The sequence below is a fragment of the Echiichthys vipera genome, assembly GCF_963691815.1.
Source record: "Echiichthys vipera genome assembly, chromosome: 1".
Lineage (NCBI taxonomy): Eukaryota > Metazoa > Chordata > Actinopteri > Perciformes > Trachinidae > Echiichthys > Echiichthys vipera.
The window spans coordinates 23,038,191-23,064,471 of record NC_139826.1 but is presented as its reverse complement, the minus strand read 5'-3'; the positions used below and the strand labels follow the sequence as shown (position 1 = coordinate 23,064,471).

The 26,281-nt window shown below is 38.3% G+C and overlaps 2 protein-coding genes across 2 annotated transcripts; both read right to left on the bottom strand.

Moving 5' to 3' along the window:
* Window positions 1-784: 784 nt before the first annotated feature.
* On the bottom strand, window positions 785-9,091 carry lipca (lipase, hepatic a; the record flags this gene model as incomplete). The annotated part of the gene is made up of 9 exons (XM_083920238.1): window positions 785-935; window positions 2,142-2,360; window positions 2,763-2,877; window positions 3,653-3,895; window positions 5,871-6,104; window positions 6,870-6,987; window positions 7,147-7,326; window positions 7,585-7,769; window positions 9,010-9,091. 9 exons carry the CDS (start codon window positions 9,089-9,091, stop codon window positions 785-787), a joined length of 1,527 nt encoding a protein of 508 aa, XP_083776364.1.
* Window positions 9,092-13,133: 4,042 nt separating this feature from the next.
* Window positions 13,134-22,983, bottom strand: aqp9b (aquaporin 9b; the record flags this gene model as incomplete). Its single annotated transcript, XM_083917674.1, has 6 exons — window positions 13,134-13,296; window positions 16,258-16,475; window positions 17,398-17,516; window positions 17,829-17,966; window positions 21,478-21,604; window positions 22,885-22,983. The coding sequence occupies 6 exons, from the start codon at window positions 22,981-22,983 to the stop codon at window positions 13,134-13,136; spliced, it is 864 nt and encodes a 287-aa protein (XP_083773800.1).
* Window positions 22,984-26,281: the final 3,298 nt, after the last annotated feature.

The following is a 26,281-nucleotide window of genomic DNA, read 5'->3' as shown; positions in this document are numbered from 1 at the left end:
AGGGGAGTGGTTGCTGCTAGCTGCAGTTCCATCAATAAAGTTAATGAACACTTGCCACTGTATTATGTAATGTATTTTGTTGTACCTATTGCTGCTGGTGTGATCTGTTGTCCTCTTATGTGTGGGCTGCTTCTTTGTGAACTATGAGCCTCTCGACAGGGCAAGGTGGTCTGACATGAGCTTGTTTTGATTAAACCTGCTTCTGAATTTACAGATTTATAAAGCAAACAACCACAAAACAGAATAGAAAAAAGAATATTTATTGCTCTAGTATGAATTTGATTAGCCGTGTATTAATATGATGTTGTTGGCAAATCTAATGCAGGTTTTTAAACGAGAAGATTGATCATTTTTCACATATACACATATAGAAAAGAAATAGAATAGAAATACTTTATTGATCCCAAGCTGGGAAATTGCAGTACATTAAATACATACATAGTAAATACATTAACATTCTTTGGAATTACCGTCATCAAAAGGCCATTGAACGTCCTACTCTGTATTTACTGTCTGGTTAACGTTTGAATTGTCACTTCACAACTTCAAACTCTTCATACAACTGATTCTTAAAACTTCACTGTGCAGTGCTTACCTTGTTAATCATTTCCATCACAAAATCAGACTTTAACATGTTTCTGTAAATTGTAAACACAGTTTACAATAGTTGCAAGTTGTTGCCCCAGAACAAGTCTCCTATTAATCTTCAGCACTAATAATAAAACATGATTTTTAATTTATTCCCTGAAGCAGCGCAGCCTCATTCTGAGGAGTTTACTGAATTTCATCCAGTTGTTAACTTCAGTCTGTTGAGCACATTACGGTTGTGCTTTCTTCTGTGCTGTTTCGGTGTGTCTTCTTTGCAGCGCACAAACACTTTATCCTGCGACACTTCAACATGCTGTCCATCATCCATCATGGCACAAAAAGATGTCCTACACAACAGAAACAATGTAGTTTACCTGGTGTTGTAAAACAACGTGTGTGAACAGTGGTCAGTCCATGATTCAAATTCTGTGTGTGAAACAATCCACTAGGTGGCATTAAAAGTCTGTGATGAGTAGGGCACTGTAATATGTTCTGCAAAAAAGTTAATTTATTCTTCTATCAAATGTGTTTACGTGTATTTTATGGAATTAGAAGGTCCTATAACTTGGCACAGCTAAAATATGTGAAAGCTACTTAAATATATACATTTTATAGTATTACTCAATTAGTAGTGATCGTCTAATACTGATATGCATAGTGCATTAACTTATCTATAGTTCTTAAGTACTTCACTTTTTAACATGTTATGGTACTCTTCTGCACCACGACATCTCATTGTAGTAATTTAGTTATTTCCCTTCACTTACTTACTTAATTTTTAATACGAAAACTATGATCAGCTTCTAAAATATGATGCACATTGATCTTAAAGAACCATCTCTTCAAAGCAGTTACAACTATAAACGATGAAAATATGGTTGTAATGTCACTTGTAATTGAAGGGTTCAGTTGCAAAAATTACATTTCTATTTCTTTTACTTGATATTTTTTTACATGCATTCAGGGAGTATCGATCAAACTCGTGTTGTTTTCATAAGATATCTTAATTTATTTTTATGTTTTTTTTTTTAAAACTGTACACTCAAAGAGAAAATCAATCAGACTGCTGTTGGTTTATTCATTTTAAGAATTGCTTTTTTATCTGTTTTTATTAAATGAACTCTTCATAGTATTTACAAGTTAAATGAATAATTGATAGGTTGTAAAAAAAGAAACTAGAAACAACCTCATATAACGCCCCGATAAGGACAAATGGACGACATGGGGAATACAGCATGGTATGTTGCAGAAGAGTTGTGCCATGTGTTTAATTTTAGAGAACTTCGATGTGTGTGTGCAAATAAGAAACTGTATACAGATTTGGTAAAATGACCTCCACTTTTAGTTACGGCATTAAAATTCTTCTTATGACTACAGTCAAAGTGATCCACTAATGAAATATATAAAATAATATACAGTTGGAATATGAAAGGGGCCATTCTGCGACGATACGAAGATAAGATTCTTAAATGTAGTGCATAATGAAATGATCTTTTACTTGTAATGGAGTCCTTTTTTACACTGATTGCTGCTTTAAAATGGTAGAGCTGTACCTCTCCTGTGTCTCGCCTGCTTTGACGCTGATCTTGCCCACAGTCAGCAGGGGTTTTCTCTTCTGGCCACCCCAGGGAATGATGTTCTGCACCCGGTTCCACATGTTCTTCCACAGAGCAGAACCCTCCCAGTGCAATTTGAGCAACATTAGGTCCCCTAAGTCTCTGTCCAGGGTAATCAGGAAGGTGTAAGTCTTATTACCCGAAATCCTTTCAGTGCTGTTAAAAAAGGAAGACATTAAAAACGAGACTAGATTATTACAGCAGGGAACATCTTGCAACAGGCTGGCACATTTCTTTTCATTACAAAAACAAAGTGATGGTCTGCAACTAAGGCAGGACAGCACATGAGATTTTCTTCTTATACTGGTTTGGCCCAAGGCTCTTTGATACACAACATGAAAGATAACACAGTTAGTGTCTTGAGTAAATTATTCACTCCATCATTCCCATTTATAGTTCTCTTTCATGCAGCAGCTCCACTTGTTTCCATGTGTGTCAGCTGCCTTCTTTCTTTATAGCGATGAGAGCACAGCTGCATATTGCATGTGTCAGAGACTGAGTACACCGAGCGTATTGATGTGATGTAATGTAAGCCAAGGGAGGTGGTACAGTACTCACACGGTGATGGGGAGTTCTCCACTCTCCTCCTTTGTTCCAGTGAGGGAGATTGTAAGAGAGGGCTGGATCCCCTCCATTTGGTTGACAAACTGGATCCTGAACTGGTAATGATAGACTGCAGAGAAAGGAACCAGAAGAAGAAGAAGACAATGATAATCATGATGATGAAGAAACAGAAAAACCAACACAGGGTTTTGTTTTCTCTATTGCTAGTTTTGTTTGTTCCGTGGGATTTGTTGACACAAAGAGAAATTTAGAACATCACTAGACTTTATTAAATATGAAATAAGTTGATATTATGCACTGTATAAATACCCTGTTTCAAGCAAAGGTCCTGCATTGATAATGTTACTTAACTAAAAGTATGTAAGTACAATTAGGAAAATGAACTTAAAGTATTAAAAGTAAAAGTGCTCAGTGCAAAAAAAATGTAAAAAATGAATCAATCAAAAAAAGTTCAAAGCAGCAAATTCTTTTACATTTGAGAAGCGAGAATCATGAAATGTTTTTGCATGAAAAATGACAATCAACTCATTGTTTCAGCTGTACTTGTACATTATCATATGTTTTGTGTGCAAACATCTTAATTTGTAAAGGAACTAGTAGCTAAAGTTATCAAATCATTGTAATGGAGTACAAAGTAAAAAATGTCCCTCTGAAGTGTAGTGGAGTAGAAGTAGACAGTGGCATGAGATTAAAATACTCAAGTAAAGTACCTAAATTTTGTACTTCTGTACTTGAGTAGATGTTCTTAATTACATTCCACCGCAGTCTTTATATAATTACTGAATTTCCACAAAAGACGTGTAGAACTGTTGGTCTATAAAATAATTAGATAATAGGGATCTAAATGTATCTTAAGGCAGTAAAATGACAAGTCGACTACATACGTTTGTAAGGCATCCGAGAGCGTGTTTTCAGGTAGAGCCTCTTGCTGGTGCCACTGCGAACCTTCCTGATATTGTAGCCCAGTGTGTTGCAGCGATTCTTCCGACAATCCAGACAGACTCCTTTGTCAAAAGCATTTGTGTTACTGCACCTGTAGGCCATGCTCTGCTTGTCTTTATTCTGCACAGAGTCAATGAAGAGATGGACGGACCGCTCATGAGCACATTTCACTGTTTGCTCGAAACCTATAGGAGGAAACAAAAATATGATGGACATTTAAAGGGGACATATTATGCTCATTTTCAGATTCACACTACATATACAACATGTTTTGGGTTTCTACTAGAACATGTTTTCATGCTTTAATGTTCAAAAACCAATTTTTTTTCTCATACTGTCCATCTGAATATACCTGTATTCACCCTCTGTCTGAAACGCTCTGTTTTAGTGCCTGTCTCTTTAAGACCCCATCCTGAAAAAGCCTAGTCTGTTCTGATTGGTCATCGCATCTGCAGTCTCTGCGTCTCTGCCTCCTTTTTACAGCCAGGAATGACTGTAACAGCACTGTAGCAGCACTTATTACCTACATATAGTAAAGTGGTGACATCTCAACTGTACCGAAGTCCTGACGGCTCGTTTAAAGGCACAGTTTCTGAATTCGGGTTGTGCGTATTTCTCTGTGGATAGAGCATTTAGATATTTTCACATGATGTTTATAGCACCTCAACCTGCTTTAAAATCAATAAAGACGTCCTCACATTTTACAATATGGGACCTTTAAAAAAATTTTTAATACATCCTCGATCTAATTTTCATAAAATTATTTCCACGTAAAATGTTCTCCTGTGGACTGAGAGGCCGTGGAGTACTTTAATCCTAATGTCTGACCATTATTTGTGAATTGACTACATTATCACAAAGCCTGACATCTATCAGACTGTCCCTCTGTCACATCTCCTAAAAGCGTCTCATTACGTCTGACACTGGTCTGCTCTGACGACCTTTTCTCTGAGCAGACTCATGTAGCCTGGAGGCAGCTCAGCTCTGAGGGATGAACCGAGCGGAGGAAGGCACATGTTGCTAATTAACTCCTGAGGATGACAGATGCTTTAATGTGGCTCTCACTGTCATATTATGCGGATGTGTTTTGGATTGAGAAGCACCACAAATCCCAGACCCACTTGCGTTCGACTGGAGGGAATTAAACTCATCTGCCTGAACACAGAACCAGAAACTGTCAACAAGCAAAAGATGAACTGGTGCCCAAGATCATAATTCTGAACCAGTGTTTTGAGGTGGCAAGACCAATTAAGAAAAAAAAATGTTATGACAGAGCAGAGGAAGAGGCAAACCATTAAGTTAAGCAGTAGAACACGATGCTCTGGTTGGAGTTTTGTGATGCCAGAAAGCAGAATGGCATCTGTTCAGGCCTAAATGAGACGAGAGCACCCTTAAATCTCACAAACAACCCTGAGAAGTAAACAAATGGCCTTGATTTGTTTCAGTAACGATGTAGAAACGTTCAGCTATATAGGTTTATTTTTATGTTATTTTTAAGGGGATATGCTGAAATCTCTGAAACCTAAATTCTCAATGCACCTGCATCTTCAAATATTCCTCTCCTGTTCTGTAGATTCCTTTTTCTAAAATCATCAACGGTAACAGTAGATTACTAGATTAGTCCGTCATGGCATTTATAGATTGCCAGGAAATGTTTATGGTTCCCAGAGGATAAGAATTTAAATTTTGCTTTTACGTAGAATCTCATGATATTTTGGGAACTTTCTCATGTCATCAAACAGTCAGCTTTGTACGTACTAAAGATATTGCAAAACTAATGGCTGAAGAGACACCCTGAACTTTTTATAGTATCACCACAAGGTCAGATCTTTCAATTTATACACAAGAAATATGAAAAAACAATAAATACAATTTCTGAGAATATTCATGGTCCCCAGAATATAACCCTTTTGTTTTACAGGACCTTCCCCCCAGGAACGTTTTGCATTTTTAACCTCACTATCACGATAAAAAAAGGAGCATGTCATTCTTTCTGTCCAACACTTCAGTATTTTAGGGTGTAAAAAAACATTACAGCCTCGAGGGACACTTTCAGAGTTTTAGATTTGATGGTCCCACAGGAAACTATATCATAAGTACATTTTTTTTTTTTTATTATGATTTATTTTCTAAGGTGTTATAGTGTGTTCTTTATCATACCGAGGAGCCCGTACTGGCTTATGTGTTCGTAAATGTTATGCAGGTCACATCCTGGTTGGAAGTCTCCTCCGTTGGGGTAAAAGTCATAATGTGCCACAGCTTGCTTGATGCCCACACTGAGGCCCAAACGTTCCTGGGTGAAGGTGTGTATGGCATCCACAAACTCAGCATCATCAGGAGACAGTCTGTCTGTGGGAGACATGCCTTCAAACAGTGGCCCTGCTGGATCGAGACCTAGACGGACGGGCACAATGTGTGGTCAAGAACTGGTTTGTTACAGAATATAAACATTATACATATATGTATTGTGTGTATTTAGTATTTGTTTTGGCCAATATATTTAGCGAGCACAATTATTACCCTAACCCACTGACTGTATAAAATATGGAAGTAATCTCCGTGACATCACCCATGGGTTTCTGAAGGGCTGTTGTAAAAGATCATGTCTAGATGGTAACACTAGATATGCAAAACCTTTTTGACTCCATGGTGTGGGCAACCAGAGTATTCTCATGAACGATATCATACGAAAGGTTCTGCACACATGGACAAAAGGTGAAGGACTGGAAGTGGTCTGTGACAATATGGCACCAAAAATACCGTTACGTGACCAATTTTAGCCTACAAACAGTGACAGTTAGGGTTAAACATAAAAACCCTAACTGTTAGGATTAGAAAAAGGGCTGTGGTTTGGTTTAGTACGTCCGGGACATGCCCAGGCCACATGCTTTCAACACTTGTGCTACAAACGCAATAAATACATGGAATGCACACGTATAAGTGCAAAAAACTTTCTGTTGTTAAATGTACAAAAAATACATGAGAACAACCTCGGTTAACATCGGGAATTCAAGCAAAAACTATTAATCCGATTTTTTAATTGACTCTCTTTTGGAGCCGGCCTCAAGTGGCCATCCAATGAACTGCAGTGTTCCACTTTGACTACATTCTTCAGCCTCTGCGGTTGCCGCTTGCACTTACCCAGTAAAAAAAACTCACCAGTTATTCTTCCAATCTTTTCCGAACCTTCCAGATAGCTTCCAGCAAATCCAGAGATGTGAGCACCAAGGCTGTAGCCGATCAAATGAACCTTTCTAACTGGGTACTGGTAGTGTACCTGTTGAGGTTTATGGCATTATTTAAGAAGATGTCTGACAACTTAAATCTGGTGCATTGTTTTACACTGCCTCTTCAGTACTAAAATGCACCAATTTATTTGATTTTACTTCATCACATGCACAATATTTATCAAGAAAAAAAGAGAACTTTCCCTGACCTGAAGTGACTGTAGCAGGTGAGCTATGTCTTGTCCAACAGTGCGGGTGCTCTGTGCGGCTGTGGGGTAGTGCTGGTGAGCCAGGGACAGCCAGTCGGTAATCACCACATTGATGTCTATTAGATTTGTCTTCAGGGTTGTGGCTAACCTGAGCACCCAGCCCTCCATCATACCATCCACCTTAGGAAAAGCAAAACACAATATAACTTCTAATTATAATGGTCTAAACTTTATCCAGTTCAACTCCCTGGATGTGATGAACAGTGATGTGAAAGAAAGTTTTTATGTCATGTTTTGTTATTTCAGTGTATCTCAGGGATTAATATTCAACATTTACATGTGAAACTATGCCACCAGCAATTCCTCCATACTGGCCTGAGTTTCATGTTTTGTATGCAGTGGTTCAAGTCAGTGAAGCGGAAGAAAAGTTGACCTTACCGACCACCCGTGAGTGATGATGATGAGGGGATTACTGCTGTTGAAGCCACAGGAGGTGAGAGTGTGCAGCTGCAGAGGGTCCAGAGTGCAGTTGTCCTCACCTTCTAAAAACATCCTGAAGACTGAGCTGCTGACGTAGGGCTTGTTCATCCTCAGGAGTGCCCTCTGCACTGTGTCCACTGCACCTCGGAAATCAAACATCAGAAGAGTTATCTGTTTGTCCTCAGCTCTGCATATCAGAACATCCTGAGTTTCTGGATGTGTTTACTTTAAGGTGAATGATTACAAATAACACATGGCAATTCACCTTATCTGTCCACTCAAGAGCTGGAAATGTTTTAATTGTATGTGAATGTATTGGAATAATTATTTGAGGTAAACACTTCCTGTTGAGGCCCTGCAGGCTGACCAACACCCTTTCAGAAGCACTTTGCTGTGTTTCAAGGTCACACAGACCTCGTTGGCAGATGCACACAGATAACACTTCACAAGAAGTCCCATCAAGTAAATCTCTGCCAGATTCTTCTCGTAATTTCTTATATAAACTCCTCCACCCTCAACATGTTTAAAAACCACAGCCCGCAGTCATTCACAAACTTTACAGATCCTTCTCCAAGGAAATCTATCATTACATTTCCTTTATGGTTTGTTATTGATTCATGTCCAGAATTTTTATTATTATTATTATAACATTTTAATGTTTATCATGCCAGAAACCTAGGCGCCTAAACAGTGGGTGATACAGTTGCCATCTGATGAGCTCTGGTTGCTGATATGATGACAATATTTCCACAGTAAAAAAAAGAGATCCATCCACCGCCCCTCTGCTCATTAAATCCCACATTTCCCTTGGTGTGTCTCTTCACTGTTGACTGTTTATCCAGAAGAACACAGAGAGCGATTAAAAACACTCCCACTCAGTAATAACAGAGCACACAAGTGTACTTTATAAATCTCAGACTGGTTTCTGCAATAATGTTGAAGAATAAAACAAACAAAAACAAAAAAGTTGTGTTTGCATGTAGTGGCCCAGAGAAAGTTGTACTGTTTTAGTATGTCTATATTCACCAAATCAAATGATTGAGGGTAAATTTGGGGGGTATGATATTTACATACAGTAATTATTTCACAATTATTATGAACAAACTCAGCAACAAATACAGTTTAAGCTGTTTAAACCCACGAGTTTATGGACTAGCTTTTAAGGCCCAGTTTTTAAACTAGTTTGGTGCCCCCTGTCTGAAAACTGTCACAGGAGCTTGATACTGATTACATCATCTGTTGCTTCCAGTATGTAAACTGACAGTATGAAATGGTCGGTTGGGAGTAGTACAATAGCATTTACAGTGTCCATTAATAAAGGCAGATGACTGTATGAAAGCAAAGACTTTACCAAAGTTTTGGGGATTATAATACTTCACTCACCTGATCTGTTTCCTTTGATTTTCTTCCCCTCATTGAGTTGATACATTAACAGCAAACAGCACAGGATTTTGACCACAGACATGGTGTCACATAGACGCTTGGTAATTCCTTTGAACCAACACGTCTTCCACAGGTGACGCTTAAAATCTTTGGTGAGAGAAATACAGGTTGTGTAAGAGTCTGGTGAGATCCTTTAGTCTGCAGGTGTAGAAGCTATTTTGAAGAAGCTTCTTTACTGTCAGAGTGGGAACACATTGCACTGTACTGTGCTGAAAGAGACAGAGAGGACACCAGGAGTAATGGTTTATGGATAAGGGGTGATTTGGTCCTGTCCTGATTGGCTGGGGGCCGGGCCTTGTAGATCGGACACATGTTGAAAGAGCAAAGATATGAACGGGGGGGAGGGTTACAATGTACTGATAGGGACTAAAGGGAAAAATGATCAGGCACTCTTCTTTATGTTTTTACAGAACTACAAGTTTCAAGCCATAATTTAGTGTATGTATAAATCACTACTACAGCTGTCCAAAAATTAGATATGGCATTTTCCAGCATTGCCCAGTGCACTTAGTCTAACAACAGTTTGCATTCAAAGGTTATGTTTTTGTTTGGTTTAATAATCTGACAAAATCAATTGTTATCTAGATTAAATGTTCGCATGCTGTTTCTGGAGCTTATTGATCAAATCAAACTAAATCCTCATTTCTGTTCCTAATGTATTTGTTCTTAGACCAGTGGGTTAAATGTTACAAGATGTGCTTTACTACTTTCTACTAAACTGTTTTAAAGTATCAGTTTGTCCCAGGCAGGTAAATGATGCGAGTAAACAGTACCAAATAAAGCTGTGTATAATTAACTAAAGCATCTTCAATAAACAAGAAAATGTCACTTAACTTTCCTGGATTTCTCTGGAATAAGCCATGTTATTGTTTGACGCAGAAATCAAATTGCAATTAAAGGTCCCATATTGTATGAAGTGTGATTTACATGTATTTTTTAAATTTATAAAGCAGGTGGAGGTGCCATATAAATACTGTAATAGTATCAAAATGCTCAATCCAGCAGCAAAAGGGTTAAACTTACTTACAATTTGTCCATTGTGGGATGTTACATCTGCAGGGCAGCAGTTTGGAAGAGTAAACAATATGAACCTTTGCTTTTCCAAGTACTGTGTGTGTGTGTGTGTGTGTGTGTGTGTGTGTGTGTATGTGTGTGTGTGTGTGTGTGTGTGTGTGTGTGTGTGTGTGTGTGTGTGTGTGTGTGTGTGTGTGTGTGTGCGTGTGTGCGTGTGTGCGTGCGTGCGGGCATGTGTGTAAACAATTATACACAAAAACAACAGTTTATACAGTGCAGAGAAAAACATACAATAATCTAAATACTACCATAAAAATAAGAATGAATCAAGGCTGCCATAAAAATAAGAATACACAATTCCTTCACAGATTTAGGACAAAAAATGAAGGAACACTTTCACATGAGCAAAGCTTACAGTAGCTATTATTGAGTCGAAGAGAGGATGCACTCTGGGGAAGTGCTCTGAAACCATTGAACTGAAAAATCACTCTCTTCATCCATTCTCCATGAAGTTATATAAGCTTTTCCAGTTGTCTTCTATTAAATTTTAATGTTTTACTTTCTACTCATACTGACGATTGATTATGCGTAGATTTACTTGTGATTCAGTGCTCTGGATCAGAAGTCTGTATGTGTGTGTGTGTGTGTGTGTGTGTGTGTGTGTGTGTGTGTGTGTGTGCGTGTGTGTGTGTGTTTGAGTGCTCTTGCGCATCTATCTTTGTGAGAACCAGATTGAGTGGAGTGAAGTGAGAGAGTGTTGACTGATCCTCAATTCTTCAAATGTGTTTTTGAGAAGGACGTTAAACTAACATATTTAACGGACTGTAATCATATACCCACACGCACACACATGGACTATGCAAACACCCTAACGCACAGATATTACCTGAGCTCTCTTGCTCTGCGTGTGACATAATATGACATGTTCAGTGTTGGGTAGTGACTGATAACATGTAATGTGGAGTATGTAATCAGATTACAAAATGTAAGTAACTATAATCAGCCCAGATTACATTTGGAATAAGGTGTGATTAGATCATGGTGAAATCGTCATTGGATTACTCGATTTCCTACTTTTTGATAAAGTCTTTAAAATATGACAAATCTTTTCATGATATCAATTCTAAATGCCATCTATTTTCTGCTGTATATCAAAGTAAGTATATATATGAATATATATTGTTACACCCTTGATTATGTTTTTTTGTATATAAATAATCTACATAACAAGTATGATTGAACAAATCATTCCAACAAACTTTATTCAACATTAAGATCCACTGAACAAGAAAAACAGCTGATTGAGACAGATAATGACAAATAATGTTTGGAAACTACAGTATACCTTAGAAAAAGCAAATAAGCAACAACAACCAACATAAAAAAACAAAACAAGAAAATGATTCAAACGTTACTTCCTGACAGGCTGCCACTGAGGACCAAAGCATTGACATCAAAGTTTGTGACAGGGATAGAGACAAAATATACACAATGAAGAGCTGAACAGATTCAGTGAAACAAACACTTTTACCTTTTCAAACATGCATTCTGCGAATACTTAGATTCAAACATAGGCCACACACAGGGTTTGAAGTAAAATGGACACTCTTCATGACCCTTCCACTTTCCTCACATTTTTTCTGTTTCACATCAGTAAAACAAATTGAATTTAAGTGATTGTCACATCGACCCATCAAGTGTCTTGTGTTGAAAAATGACATTCAATGCAATGCAATATAATCTCATAATTAGTGTATGCTCGACTGACAGATATCCACATTAACATCAGGTCTACTGTACTGTACGGGCATCCTGTTGTGTCATAGTATTCCAAAACATGTCTTTGCAAATTCACATTTCTGTGCTTACAGGATACAAAGACACAAAATCATCACAAAATCACAACACAATTAATAAAGGAAAGCTAATTTTATATTTCCAAGAAGTATTGTTCCTTTTGTATTACTTCAATGTTAGAACAGAACCTAGACCACCCAAAAAAATTGTGCTGTATTACACATTTGACCTCAGCTCAGAAGTTTAATGTGGACTGTTACTGTTTATTTGCATATTGCTCCTGATACAGCATGTGACTGACACAATTCATCAAGGTTTTCATTGACATTTGTAAAAGATTCTGCTGGAAACAAATGAATAAATTAATTAGAGAAATACATTTTTTCCAGCAGTTTTTTGCAGAAAGCAACAAAACGTGTGCTTAGTTATGGCTTTTCAATATCAAGGGTGTCTATAAATCTGTAATCCAGCAATATACTGTAAGACAAGTTTGTGTGCCACAAAATTATTGAGAATTAGTGAAAAAGCAATGCCAGTAAATTCAATTAAGGCTGGATTGTCTACATAAATGCAATATAAAAAATACAATGCTGTAAGGAAGATAAAACAATCAATCACAATTTATTATTCAAACATGCAGAGGATGACGTAAAATAGAATAAGGAAGTCACTCCACCAAACACATCGTTACTATAAGTCATTAGCTAAAAGTTATATAAAAAAACTACATTTACACATCAAATCAACTGTTTCTTAAGTGCTACATATATGTAATGCTCTGTTTGTTTGTTTGTAAAAATAAAAATGCTGTACAGAAACTTGGCAAATATTTCTAACGAGTTAGGTCCCACTTAGGAAACAGGAGACGTTAAAGAATACTGCTATGCAGAGGAAACTCTCCATGGTATAAGTTATAATTTAATGGAATTAAAGGAAAACCTTGACGTCTAAAGGGAATATGTTAATCAAGCAAGTTTATATTTTGATACATAAAAGAGCCTCAGGCAGTGAAAACTGGACACCTACAAAAAGAGACTTTAAAGGCTTCATAAAACATTCATGCATATTTTATAAATGACTATAAAATTGTGTAGTAAAATGCATGCTTTGTATTAAACATTTACTTTAAATTTTCACTGACTTATCGTACAAATGTATAAAACAGCTTCATCTAGATGAGCATTTTTGCCTTCTGATGGTAAGAATCAGGGGTGTTGTTGATTTGCTTTGCTCTGCAACCTTTGTTCTAAATTTTAACTCATAGTTATTATTTCATATTTGTCCTGGACGTTGTTCTCCTCGAGTTTTTCAGGCTCGTGGTGGTGTAACTCAATGAAGAGGAAGTAAATGCCCGCTCCTACTGCTCCGCCCACCATGGGCCCTGCCACAGGGATCCACCACCAGCAACCTCCAGCTCTGCAGAGAGGACCCAATGCACATTCATATGACAAAATACAATTTACACAACATCCTACTGTACATGTGTTTTAAGTCTTAAACCATAGTGCCATAATGGGGCACTCACTAATATCTAATATCAGGTTTAAAATTACTATACATTTACAATACAACACTTTATCCTTTGAATTTAGGTTAAAATTAAAGAGTTAGATGAGAAGATTGATAACACTCTCATGTGTGCACACTAAATATAAGGCTACAGCCAGTTAGCTTAGCTTAGCACAAAGAGTGGAGACAGAGGTAAACAGCTGGCCTGGCTTTGTCCAAATGTAATGAATTCACCAGCACCTCTAAAGCTCACTAATTAACATGTAATATCTGGTTTGTTAATCTACACTTAAGCATAAAAATAACTAATTTAGAGTTAGTTATGCAGAATACTACTTTTGGCCTCTTGCAATAACTTCCTGGAGTCTCCACTTGATTCACTGCTCTTTGTGCTACGCTAAGCTAACCTTCTGCTGTCCATAGCTTTATATTAACTGTATTGAGATATCCATGTTGGTTTGGTTTACCAACACTTTCCTGACACATTATTATTAAGCACCAAGTCAGATGGATCACAGCTTTCACAGAAGTTTTCCAATCATAATTACTGGGACGTAAAACTCAGAATTATGGTTATTCTGATATGACATAATGAGAGATGTTTTCATCTTGACCCATACTGGACACTAAAGGTCAGAATACATTGACCTCTCCTTCACTTCTTTTTTAATCATGTCTCTTGCAAGTCCCCCAATTTCAAAGAAAGTAGAGCTCTTTTGATTGAAATAATGTACACTTCCTCTACAGTCTAAATGCTTTATGCCAGTATCATCCTATCAGAGGTGAGTGATACACAGTATTACAGATCACAGTAACATCTTAAGGAGCTCTGTGTTCCCCGACTGCACGTGTCCTCATCCTCACTCTGTCTGACCTAAGACAGAGCTGGGAGATTAGAGTCCTACTGGTCAATATGGCTGTTTAGAGCTGTTACTGCAGGTGAAATGGCTTCAGTATAATGGAGCTGATGCACAGGCCTGAAAGTAAACATGCATCAGAACAGGGTCATCTCTCTCTGCTGTAGGCGTTCAGGAAGTAGGGTAGAGAAGGGAAGCATCTGGATTACAGTCTTTAATCTACGGCCAGAGCTAAGATGATCAGGCTGTGAGACAGTGGGTCACATTGACGCCATGTTGTATGACGTAAGGTGGAGCCAAATGCTTCTCCATATGCATGTGACAGCTTTTGAAGGCGCTGTATTTATATCACAAATGTAAAAGATTATGTCAGATTTAACACATACTTTATGCGTGACATGAACCACATAGTACCAAGGGTTTATATGTGCATTAAAGCTTTATATCTTTAATGCACATAAAAATGCAAAAAAGTTATGAGTTATGAGCCATCTGGTGAAAGCTGCAATACAGAAAGAGAGAAACACTATCTGCCCCATAGCATACCTTTACACTGCCTTTACTTTATGTTGTATTATTACGTCAAATAAATCAAGAACTCAATTTTTACAAATACTCAGTTGAACAATCATTTGATTCTCAGGTCTGCTTTTATGTTGCTTTTATAAAAACAGCATGTTTACTTTAAGCTGTATTTTGATGATCACATATTCCCAAAGCTTAATTCATGTCAGCAGTGATGTGTAAAGACACTTTTGAGGGCAGGGGTTCAAAAGAAAGAGGACCAGGGCAGGGCCCGTGACCATCAGGGTAAAGACAAAGACAGCATAAATGTTTATATGTCAACACGTGAGTGAAAGAGAAGCTAGTTAAAAAGGTCAACTATGTCAATAAAGGCTGCAGAAATAATACTTCAGAGACCGCCATTTCTGAGAAGTCCCATATAGAGTTTAAGAAGTTACAGAGAAAATCTTTTTCAGCACCTCAAAGACATTGTGGTAAACCGTCTCAGCGGAAAAAACAGGAAATTGTTTTCAGCAAGGACAACACTGACTTCAGTCCAACAGTGTCTCATTGGCAGAGTTCATTGGTTAGTGGGAAAGCTCCTCTGTGGAGAGGTGCCAGGGGATCAACTCCTGAAATACGAACAGCTTTGGATATTTTAGGGTGCGTCAATTAACATGCCTTGTCAGTGTTACAGAGATTTTGGGAAAAAAAGTCTCAGATCTGGCAAAAGTGTTTGTGCCGACTAACCAACGTTGTCATCCTCGGAAATGCCTCGAATAGGCGACCCGAGATGACATGAGCCTTATAATTCACAAGTCATAATTAAAGCTTAAATCAAGAAATGTAATGAAATGTACAACTCTGTAACATTAGAGTGGCACCTGCATTGTGTGATGCTATTGCTTTTTGTTTAATAAACTGCACTTTAGAGTGCTTGATGATCAGGCATATTTGATTGTGAAATATATATATATATATTATATATTTATATATAAAACTAAATAATTTCATCAATCATAATTAATATGTCTGGTTAGATTAAATTAATTTAGCAAGTATGTACAATGAAGGGAATAAAGGGAGAGAAAGAGACTGAGGAGGATTCAGTGCCACTTCAGTAATGAACAATTGAATATTTTATATTTATGCGTATGGGATGTCTCCCTGTTCGCTTAAATCCCAAAGACCTTTTTAAACATGCAGGAAATACACGAATGGTCTTTGAAATATTCATTCAGATTGTCAAAAGAGCAGAGATGGAGCTACAAAAGCTGTGTGTCACGTGGGATAGAAAAGAGCAGGCGCTTGGTTAAACTCAGTTTCTTACATAACACATTTAGTGGTGAGAGGGAGAGAAGCAGCAAATAATAGACTTCTAGATCTTCTAGATCAGGCTTTCAGACAAATATGTCTTCCATCTTTCTGTTAATCATCCCAACATAGCCCTGTATATGAGAAACTTCATTCCAGGCAACTGTTTGTTTTTTCTTATCAGAAAAATTACCTGAAAACGTCCATCCCCCACCCGGCCACAGCCGTGAAGAATCGTGGGCCGAGATCTCGTGCTGGGTTGATTGGATAGCCGCAGTTCAGACCCATGGACACGCCGATGGCCATGATGATCAGGCCGATGCACAGAGGCTCCATGCCTTTAGGTGCACCGATATTCTTCCTGTCAGTGATGGCCAGGATGCATAGGATCAGTGCGGCAGTTGCAATTACCTTGAAAACAAAAGCATCTGGCAATTAACATCAGTTATATTCACAAAAGTCAAGAATACATCAATAAGTGCAGTTCTAAATGAAGTGAGTAATCCTTGAAAATAAAAATAAAAGAACGTAACAAATTACTCATTTGTTGTTGTTGTTGTTGTTGTTGTTGTTTTTGTTTTTGAGTTACCTCGTTGCTTTGGTGACCTCTGCCCTCTTATTGTGTCTAAGCTTATTATGAGGCTTCCCCTTTCCCCTGGTTCCAGTCTGTCTAAGACAGCTTTACTACGAAGCCCATATGTCTGTATATTGCACATTATAAACATATTATATAAAAATGATTATTTTGTTCAGTTTTATGTGTGATCCCAATGTCCATTACCAAATGTCACCATTCACTTGCCATTACACTCAAATTAATTGACAAGTCCTGTCACAACTGAAAATGTATCATCATTGTTTCTTATGGTGTAGCTGCTTTGTTTACATCGGCCATGCTTGTAAACGTCACGTGATTTATGAATTTATTTTAAAAATATAATCAGAAACTTATTTGAATAAAAAAACTCTTATGAATGCGAATGTATCTCAAATCTATTAAAAAAAAAGAAAAGCCTTTGCTTTCTTCACAAACACGTAAACTAACATGTGCATCACACCTCGTTCACATCCAGAACAGATGGTAGTTATTTTCAGCATCGGAGGGAGCACAAATGTTCATACATCAGTAAACAACTCTCATGTTCATTTATGCTTACCATCATCCATGACTGCACTGAATGCAACTCGCATGCATCTCTGAATGCTCTAGAGGCTCCTAAATACACAGAACACTGCAAAGGCCCTCCAAAGCCAAGCGCTGATATTGATTCAAAAGCATGTTTTACTATCATATTATCAGCTTGTATAAACTGGTTAAAGTATTAAATCTCACCTGATCAACAAACCCATTTAGGACTGAGAGGTGTTTTGCAGGATAAGATGCAAATATGTTGGCTGTGGCGTTTGCACCAGTAACATAAAATTCTCCACTGGTATATTCCATCAGAGCATCTGTGGAAAATAAAATAAAATAAAGATTAGCAACTGTTTTTGCAATTATTACTGACAAGTTTGTCTAATATTTGTGTTTATATTACTAATATGGCATACATAAAAACCCTATCCAGATAAAATAGGGAAATGTCTTTGCAGAAACATGTTTTTTTTTTTTTACACAAATACAGATTGTTCTCTCTTAAAGCAGGATTACTAAATTAGCTGGATAATCTCACTTCAGTCAATGTTTCAGAGTTGATGTGCTTCAGAAAGAGTACCCTGATGACCTAGTAATCTTTTCTGAGACATTTACACATGTACACCCACCATAATACAACCCATACACAGCACAGGATCCAGCAAAAGCCCCCAGGAATTGTGCCACCACATACACAGGGAACTTCTTCAGAGGAAGCTTCCCCAGGATCACCATGGCAAGAGAGACTGCAGGATTCACGTGGGCTCCTGGAACAACGTGACAAAAGAAAAAAATCTAGCATCAACATCAAGAAATTGAAGTGACAAACAGTACCAACATTTGTATGACTCTAAACAAAGATAGAATTAGGGCTGCAACTGAATATTATTTTCATTAGCAATAAATCTGTTATTTTGTCTATAATTTGTCAGAAAATGGTGAAAAATGCCAAACCCCAATTTATCACAGTAGAAGACAAAACAAGAAATACCTTAAAGGAGTATTTTAACGTTTTAGCATGTGACTGCTACAACACTGTTGGAATCACAGTGGATAATAATCCAAACTGATACAGAGACATTTGTCTTTTTCATTCTTTGCATTATTTTCCTTGTCAAAACATGGTGCCTACATTACCCACAATGCAACTCTACTGCTGACAGTTTGGTGAGAAATTCAGGTGGGTTTTGCTAATGTAGAAAAGCGCTTTATACTGCTTTTTTTCACTAATGCAGTAGCAATCCCAAATACTTTTGATGCGTAAAATTGATGGAGTCCTGTTTAAATGATAGTCGATAGCTGCAGATTATTTTTCTGTGTATTGGCAAATTGATAAGCTGACTAATTGTTTCAGCTCTAAATCAAATATCAGACATTTGTGATCAATCTCAGAAGGATGACATAGCAAAGTATTTTAAAAGTCTCTTGTGTCTTCTCTTACCCGATAAATTAAGCTGAGTTCAGTGGATTAAAACACAGGCTATCTGGTCATTCAGTGCCTGTGTTCAAACCCCCTGAGATCATTCATTCAAAACTTTCAGGATATCTTCAAACAAAGAGCACTGGGTTTGTTGACCATTCTTCCTATATTCTGCATTGTCTTTGAGAGGTGTGTTTGAACACATTCCAGCCAAATGTTACTGGGCTGTGATGACAGTGTGGGGTCATTTATTTAACACTCCGGGATCTTGGCTTTGACCTCGCTGTGGTAACACCACTGGGGGTATCAGCCATGCGCCCATTGTTAATCTCCCCATCCTGTTCACAAACACTGACCACGACAACCAGCCAGACTGGTCTGTCTGAATTGCATCTGACATAATCTGCCTCAATCTGCTTAGGGCACACGTAGACCGCAGGTCATTAGAGTGACCATGATGTGTCACACTTACGGTACACTGTCATCTAAAATCTGAGACTACAAAGTGAAAACAATTGCGTTTTCTTCTCCTATGGGGCCGCCCTGCCAGGGAAGCCTAGTAAGCGAGGCTTGTCACACCTTACCCCCCTCCTCTCCAGATACCCATGCCCCAGTAAAGCTCATTAGTCCAATACCTATGATCATCTTCAGAGATGTCGTTGGACAGAGGCTTCCCACTGAGCTGTGGACCCTGGGGCTGAATGGCCCAGTCATGCAGCAAAAGCTCTCCATATATTAACCTCCATGTCCTCAGGCTTTTCTGCTATTCCTCTGAAGCTTTACAACTCTTCTCATTAAACATGTAGCACAAATAACACTGTCACACTAGAACAACCAACAGCAGCCATCCTAAACAAGATAGAGATGAAAAGCTTACATTTCTCATGGAACAATTTGAAACCTCTTCAAAATATGTTTAATAATTTCTCCCAAATCACTAATGGACTAAAACATATGACACGGGAGAATGTGTGCAACTCTGAGACTATTTAGTTAGGAAAAAATAAAATCTGTACAGACTTCTTCAGATTTTAAAGGAATAGTTCAATGTTTTGGGGGAAAACATTCATTTACTTTCTTGCAGAGAGTTAGATGATAAGATTGAAACCATTCTGTCTGTACGGAAAATATATAGGGGGAGGTAACAAAATCCAACCACCAGCTCTAACCCTCACAAATTAACATTTTTTATCGCATTTGTGTAATCCGTACAGAATACTAAAAGTGACTATTTCTTGACCAGGATCAGCAAACTTCTGAAGTCTCCACTTGTTGCCTGGCAATTGCTCAGAGCCAAGAGATATGCTGCATGTAGTGTTAAAATATTGGAAAAATTACAACTCAACAACTCAAAGATTGGCATTAGTGTAGGTACATGACTTGCAGAGTTGACGTCATTATGCAGAAACATAGTGAACAAAGCAAATGTTGGGGTTTGTTAAAAACGTATTGCATATAAATTTTTACTCTCTATAATTGATAATAGGGTGTAATAATGTAACCATTAGTTGCTGACCATCTAGAGTGACCTAGATCAGCTGATAAAAAATATTTGGGGGGGGGGGGGGGGGGGGGTAGGTGTAGGTGGTTCCCTGTGTCTTATATCTGTCTTCTAGACGTCTTCTAGACAGATATAAGAGAATAACCGTATTTCTCAAAATATCAATCTCTCTTTTGACAATGACTTTTCGCTCCCCAAAAGTGATGGAAATGGCCACACAACATTCCACGAAGCCTGCACAAGGCAGCGTTCGTGGAAATGAATCCCTTGATTGCTGATTAATGGACACTCACCATTTTGGCTCAGCAATCCCGTGAGAAGCACTGTGACATTTAACAACTATTCCTTCTTATCCCTATCATTGCTGGCAACGCACAGAGGGCTCTTCTTGCTGTAATCCTGGAGGAATGTACCCGAAAAAGGTCCCATTTGGACACCCAGAACTTAAGTACAGTGACACCACTCTTACACGGAAAATCAGCCCATTAGAGATGCTAATTTCAACAGTTTCAATGAAAACAATCCATTAGTATCAGTAATTCTTGAAGTTACTATATGTTGAATACTGTCCATTATGTAACTCTGCAAGTCTCAGTCTCCACTGGTCTCCACTGCTTTATCTAGATCAGTAGGCAAAGACATCATTCCTTGCTTTGCTGTAAACGCAACAGGAAGTCAGGACATCTATAACCAAAGATTACATCTCCACCAAAGACAAATACTGAGTGACAACTTTTAATACCAGCCTGTGTTTGCAGATTTTTACAGACCAAAATATCAAATAATTAAATGTTTTATCTTGTTTTTCTTTCAGTGATAACAACAAAGAGCTGAGAAAACCATTGAACCAATGAGAAATCATCTTTGACATTAACGTTCTTGCAGGTAGAACTGAAACAATTTTAGTAAATTTTTAGATCAATATTTTTTCTTTCGAGTGAATGTGCCAAACATCCCTTTGATGTAGCTTGCATGAATATCTGCTGGGCTCTATTTTATATCACTGTAAACTGAATATATTTGAAGCAATATATAAAAGGTGCTGTCCTCGACATTCAGAACATTGATACATCAGCAAACAAATATTTTCTTTATGTATATAGTGGAGTAATGGCTTCTTCAGTTTGTCTGTTTGTTGTGATTTGTTGCGTGCATGTCAGTGTGAAAACTCATTGGTAATTCACACATTGGCGTCAGGGCCGCGTGGATGCAATCACAGGCCATTTTTTTATTATTATTTCAAGTAGAGCACCTTTGATGTAATTTTTGACCGATTAATCAATTCATTTGCAGAATAATTGATAACGGAAATAATCATTACCTATGTATGTCCTCACAAAGTGTGGGCTACTTTTACCTGATACTCCTCCTGCCATGTATACGGCCATCATGACTCCCAGAGTGAAACCAATGTGGATGGTTAAGGGCTCCCCAAGAACCCCTTTACTCAGCACTGTCTGGGCCACTGAACCACATCCAAAGAGCTGGGACACAGACAAAAACACAAAGGGTGGAGGTAGAAAGACTCATTGTGTTTAATTATTCCAATTATACCCACCATTAACACTAGCCCTCTTGTCCACCAAGAGCCTCCGAATGCCACAGACAATTTGCCCTACTTAGAAAAAAAAAATAAAGCCCCCACTTCAAGTGCTGGGAGGAGACCAGTTGACCAAAAAAAACCCCCCAAAAACGGGCTGTTGTGGAAGCTCCATCACTCCTCCGATGTGGCACCAAATGCATTAAAGGGAAAGTTCAGGTTTTTTTGAAGCGGGTTTGTATGAGGTAGTTATTTATAGTCAGTGTGTTACCTGCAGTAGATGCCGATCACCATGCCCCCAGTTTGGAGAGGCCGACAAGAAGACAGACACAGAAGCTAAGAAATGTACTGCTGTGAATGATGTTGACGTACTTTAGCGTCCTTTATAAGGCCCATCTAAAATAGCCAATATCAACTTACAATTTCAAATTCATGCTCTATTTAGAATATTTTCACAGCTTTAATTTTCCATCAGCCAGCCCTGTTGTCTCTATGCAGGGGAACTGAAGCTGTTATATGCTCTCATCAAGGCCGGCAGACTCTGTTGACAAAAACAGTAACACAGAGTAACACTCGACCAGTGAGTGAGTAAGTTAGTTAGTTAGTTTTGTCAGTTTCTAACCCTTAAAAACACCAATGTCAAAAAAACAACTTAAATTACTGTTTTTGTCAATGGAGTCTGGTGGCTTTGATGAGAGCATGGAACTCAGAGAGGTGACAGGTGAAGCTCAGGGGTGACAAGTTGAGGTGAGGACAGTCGAGAACAGGAATACGTAATAACTGAAAAGCAGGCAACTCTTTCAAGGAACAAACACAAAACAGAAAAACAATGATGGGCTACTACTCAGCAGCAAAGTGAGGTGATCATTTGCTATAACTGATCCAATCCCATGTTTATTTGTTTCCATAACCCCATAGCCTAGATACAATGAGTAATTACAGTTATAATGATTCATGTTACTTTGTACTTCTGGAGGAGTTGTGAGGAAGAAAAACAGTGCCAGATGAGTCACATCTTGTTATGATTATCAGGAGCAAATTATAGCTGCAGCACATCAAAGAGAAAATCTGTTATTCCCAGAAAATACTATCTGTTAATAGAGACATATGAGAGACAGCCGTCAGAGTCCCTGGAGACCCAGTTTGACACCTTATTAGCATACTGATTCAAAGCTTTAAAGCGGCTGTTTAAGCTGTATGACAGGTGCAGAGGGAGGTACTCACAATTAGGACAAATATCCCCAGAAATTCCGCCAGGAACTCCTTAAAGATGTCCCGCCTCAGGCCAAATCTCTCCTTCATCTTCCTCTTCCCATTTTCCATTTTTTCCCCTTCTGGCTCCTTGATGTCTTCCTCCGATCAGGACAAACAGCTTACAACTACGGGAGAGTCTCTGTGTGATTGTCGGTGCAGGTTGCCGCCTCCCACTCGGTGCGCTCCGGCCGTGCAGCCTAACAGGCACGCTAAGCTTTCTGCATTTAGTTCCCTTTATTACCGCCAGGGGTCTACTTTTTATTTGTGACATTAGGCTCCAGACACCCAGAACTAACAGTTACTCATAGTATTTGTTTGGATTTAGTTTGCATTCATATTAGATTTTCTTTTTTTGTTGGCGGAATGAATGAATATATAATGAATAATGAATTGGAAAATTGGAAAAGCTGTTTGGCAATAAAATGATGTTTTGTTAGATCACTAAACTGCCATGAGACTCACAGACACATTGATGTACGCTATAAAATGCGAATAAATGGGAAAGCCAGGAAAACAACTCTCACATAAGACTGATACTCTCAAATGTACTAATTACCACCAACAATTATATTACCTTCAAATTTACAAACCAACAGTCACTTCTTTAATCACACAGTTTGGTTATAACAGCTACAGCACCTTCCTTTATGATTGACACTGCAGTGAAAACGTATAAACGTTTTTATACATATATATATATATATATATATATATATATATCTCATCTCATCTCATCTTCATCCGCTTATCCGGGGTCGGGTCGCGGGGGCAGCAGTTTTAGCATATATATACTTTATATTCCTGATGATAAACAAAAAAAGTAAAAAACTTTTAGGTCAATCCAAAGTTTATTTTTAGGACGACAGTTTGTATATTCAACAGCGCTTCATGTGGATGATATTCAATTTAATGAATCACAGATGATTGTGCCTTGGCATGTACTGTTTTCAGCATGCAAATATGACTGTCTCAATTCAGATAATACATTGACATTATGTAGGTATAGCCTAGCATCATGTTGCTGTTGTAATATTAATGTATTAATATTTCAAATAAAATTATCTTTGGACAAAGAAAAACGAAAAAAAAACATACAAATTCACCTGTATGAATCGGTGTGTGTGTGTGTGTGGGTGGGTGTGTGTGTGTGTGTGTGTGTGTGTGGGTGTGTGCGTGCGTGCGTGTGTGTGTGTGTGTGTGAGTGAGTGTGTGTGTGTGTGTGTGTGTGTGTGTGTGTGTGTGTGTGTGTGTGTGTGTGTGTGTGTGTGTGTGTGTGTGTGTGTGAGTGTGTGCGTGCGTGCAAACCCCACGATAATGTTTAAATGTGATGGTAAATTTATAGCTGAGTGCCAAGATAAAGACTAATTTAGATTTATTGTAGAGATTTATATTTTAGACTTGATGTGAGCACGCTTTTAGGCGATATGAGAATTTTGTTATGGCCATTTTTATATGCTTCCGTTACAACATATAACTACAGCGTATATATTAAAATATCAGACAGAAAACAATGAGCTATAGCTTTATAAGACGTCCTTAACATAAAATCCTATATGTGAATTTTGGCTCTGTTGTTTAGACGTTCAATCTTTTTGAGGCACTTAAATTGATAGAAGCAGATAACGAAATAACAGCAGTCTAAAACGAAATCCTCAGCATCCACATGTATCCAATGAATCCTCTTATTCTTTTTTACATTATTATTATTACTGTGGGAATCACTTTCAAGAGCTCGTTGCATTTTTGGATTTTTTTCTTTTTGTCATATCAAAAAGTTTGCAACGTTTTCTCACTCACCTTTCTTCATGCAGCCACCGTGGCTCAACTCTTCAGGCATATTTCCATGTATCTTATCTTCCTCTATCCTTGTTGTTACAACTAACACCCCGTTTTTCTTATTATACCCGCTCTTTTAAGAATACTGTTAAAACTTTGAATAATGGTGAGTGGGACTGAAGTGTCCGAGGCTCGATCCCTCCAACAGAGGGAGCTCCATGAATGCATTTGAAGCCGCCGTCTCTTAAGTTTGTCACACCGTCTCCCCCCCGGTATGTCTTATCTTCCGTTCACTGTGCTCTGTGAAAAGGTGAGGCGACAGGCTGCGGATGGGATGTTTTGAATGCATTAATCAATGTCACCGTCTTCTCTTTTTTCAGGCACGTCCTCTTTGATGTGAAACAGACACTTTGAGAGTGTCGCCCATGCTGTGAAAAAGGGCTGATGTGCTGATGGAGAAACAGCATCCTCCGGGGGATTTGCAAGTGATGGGGCCTGCATCTGTCTCCACACTCCTTTGTCCTGTCCAAAGGCTCAGATTATAAAATCTAACCGCTGATTGAGCAAATTATGCTTTTTAAAAAAGTATATCAATAGCCTAATCCTGATCTTGTTTATGTTATTGCCAGTCCACTGACCACATACCTGTACACTAGACTTGGGATTTGCCCTCCAACTGTTACCTGAATGCACGAGGGGAATCAGTTGTTGTGGATGTGTTAATACATGCGTGGATGTGCTTCAACTCCTTCAGATTTTTAGAGACAGCAGCTAATTGGTGGATGTTTATTGTGAGGTTTAAAGGAGGCGCTGCAAGGAATTATCACCTGCAGGACAAATCTCTGCCAACAACACCCCAGCAAGTAGCAGCGATCCCCTCTATAGTCCACATTTACATAACATCTCAGACCGCGGGGAGTTTGTGTTAGGCAAATAAAGACCACAGGGTGATAGTGAGCCCAGGGAAAGTAGTTTGACACCTTTATGTCACTTAGGAAATGGTTAATGATGACGAAAGATCTTTTATCTTTTCAGTAAAGCGTAAAATACGTAATTTTATGAGAGAAGAATTCACTTTTTAATTTAAACTCTTGCGCAAACATAGACGCGAAATCCTTTACAGTATTCAGAAGAAAATAATACAATTGGGCACCAATCGCATGACAACTGAATATCGTCTGATGCCATCCAAAGTCCCCAACAGCTGTGGCCTAGTACTAAATGGACCTGGTAGTGAGATTGTTTTGCCAGACAAATATGGAGGCGTCATTAGACTATGCAGTAAGTTTGTTTCACCAAAGGGGCCCATTTATAGGCTAAACTTGCAGCCTCATTATTGAGTTCAGACAACATACATAACACACCAAACTTTTTGATAGCCTTATTCATGGCACCTTTTTTCTTTTTAATTATGAATTGGCTGCTTTAGGAACCGTTGGCTGTGGGTAAAGCAGCGGAGACTGGAGTGCACCGGGGAGTGTGAGGTGGGTGGGGTGGATGTGTTTCTCCTCCTTAACACGCATGGCTGAGGTCGTTTATGTAAATGCGTGGATTTAATTTTCAAAAGGACAGCCCTTTTCTGTGCCCAATG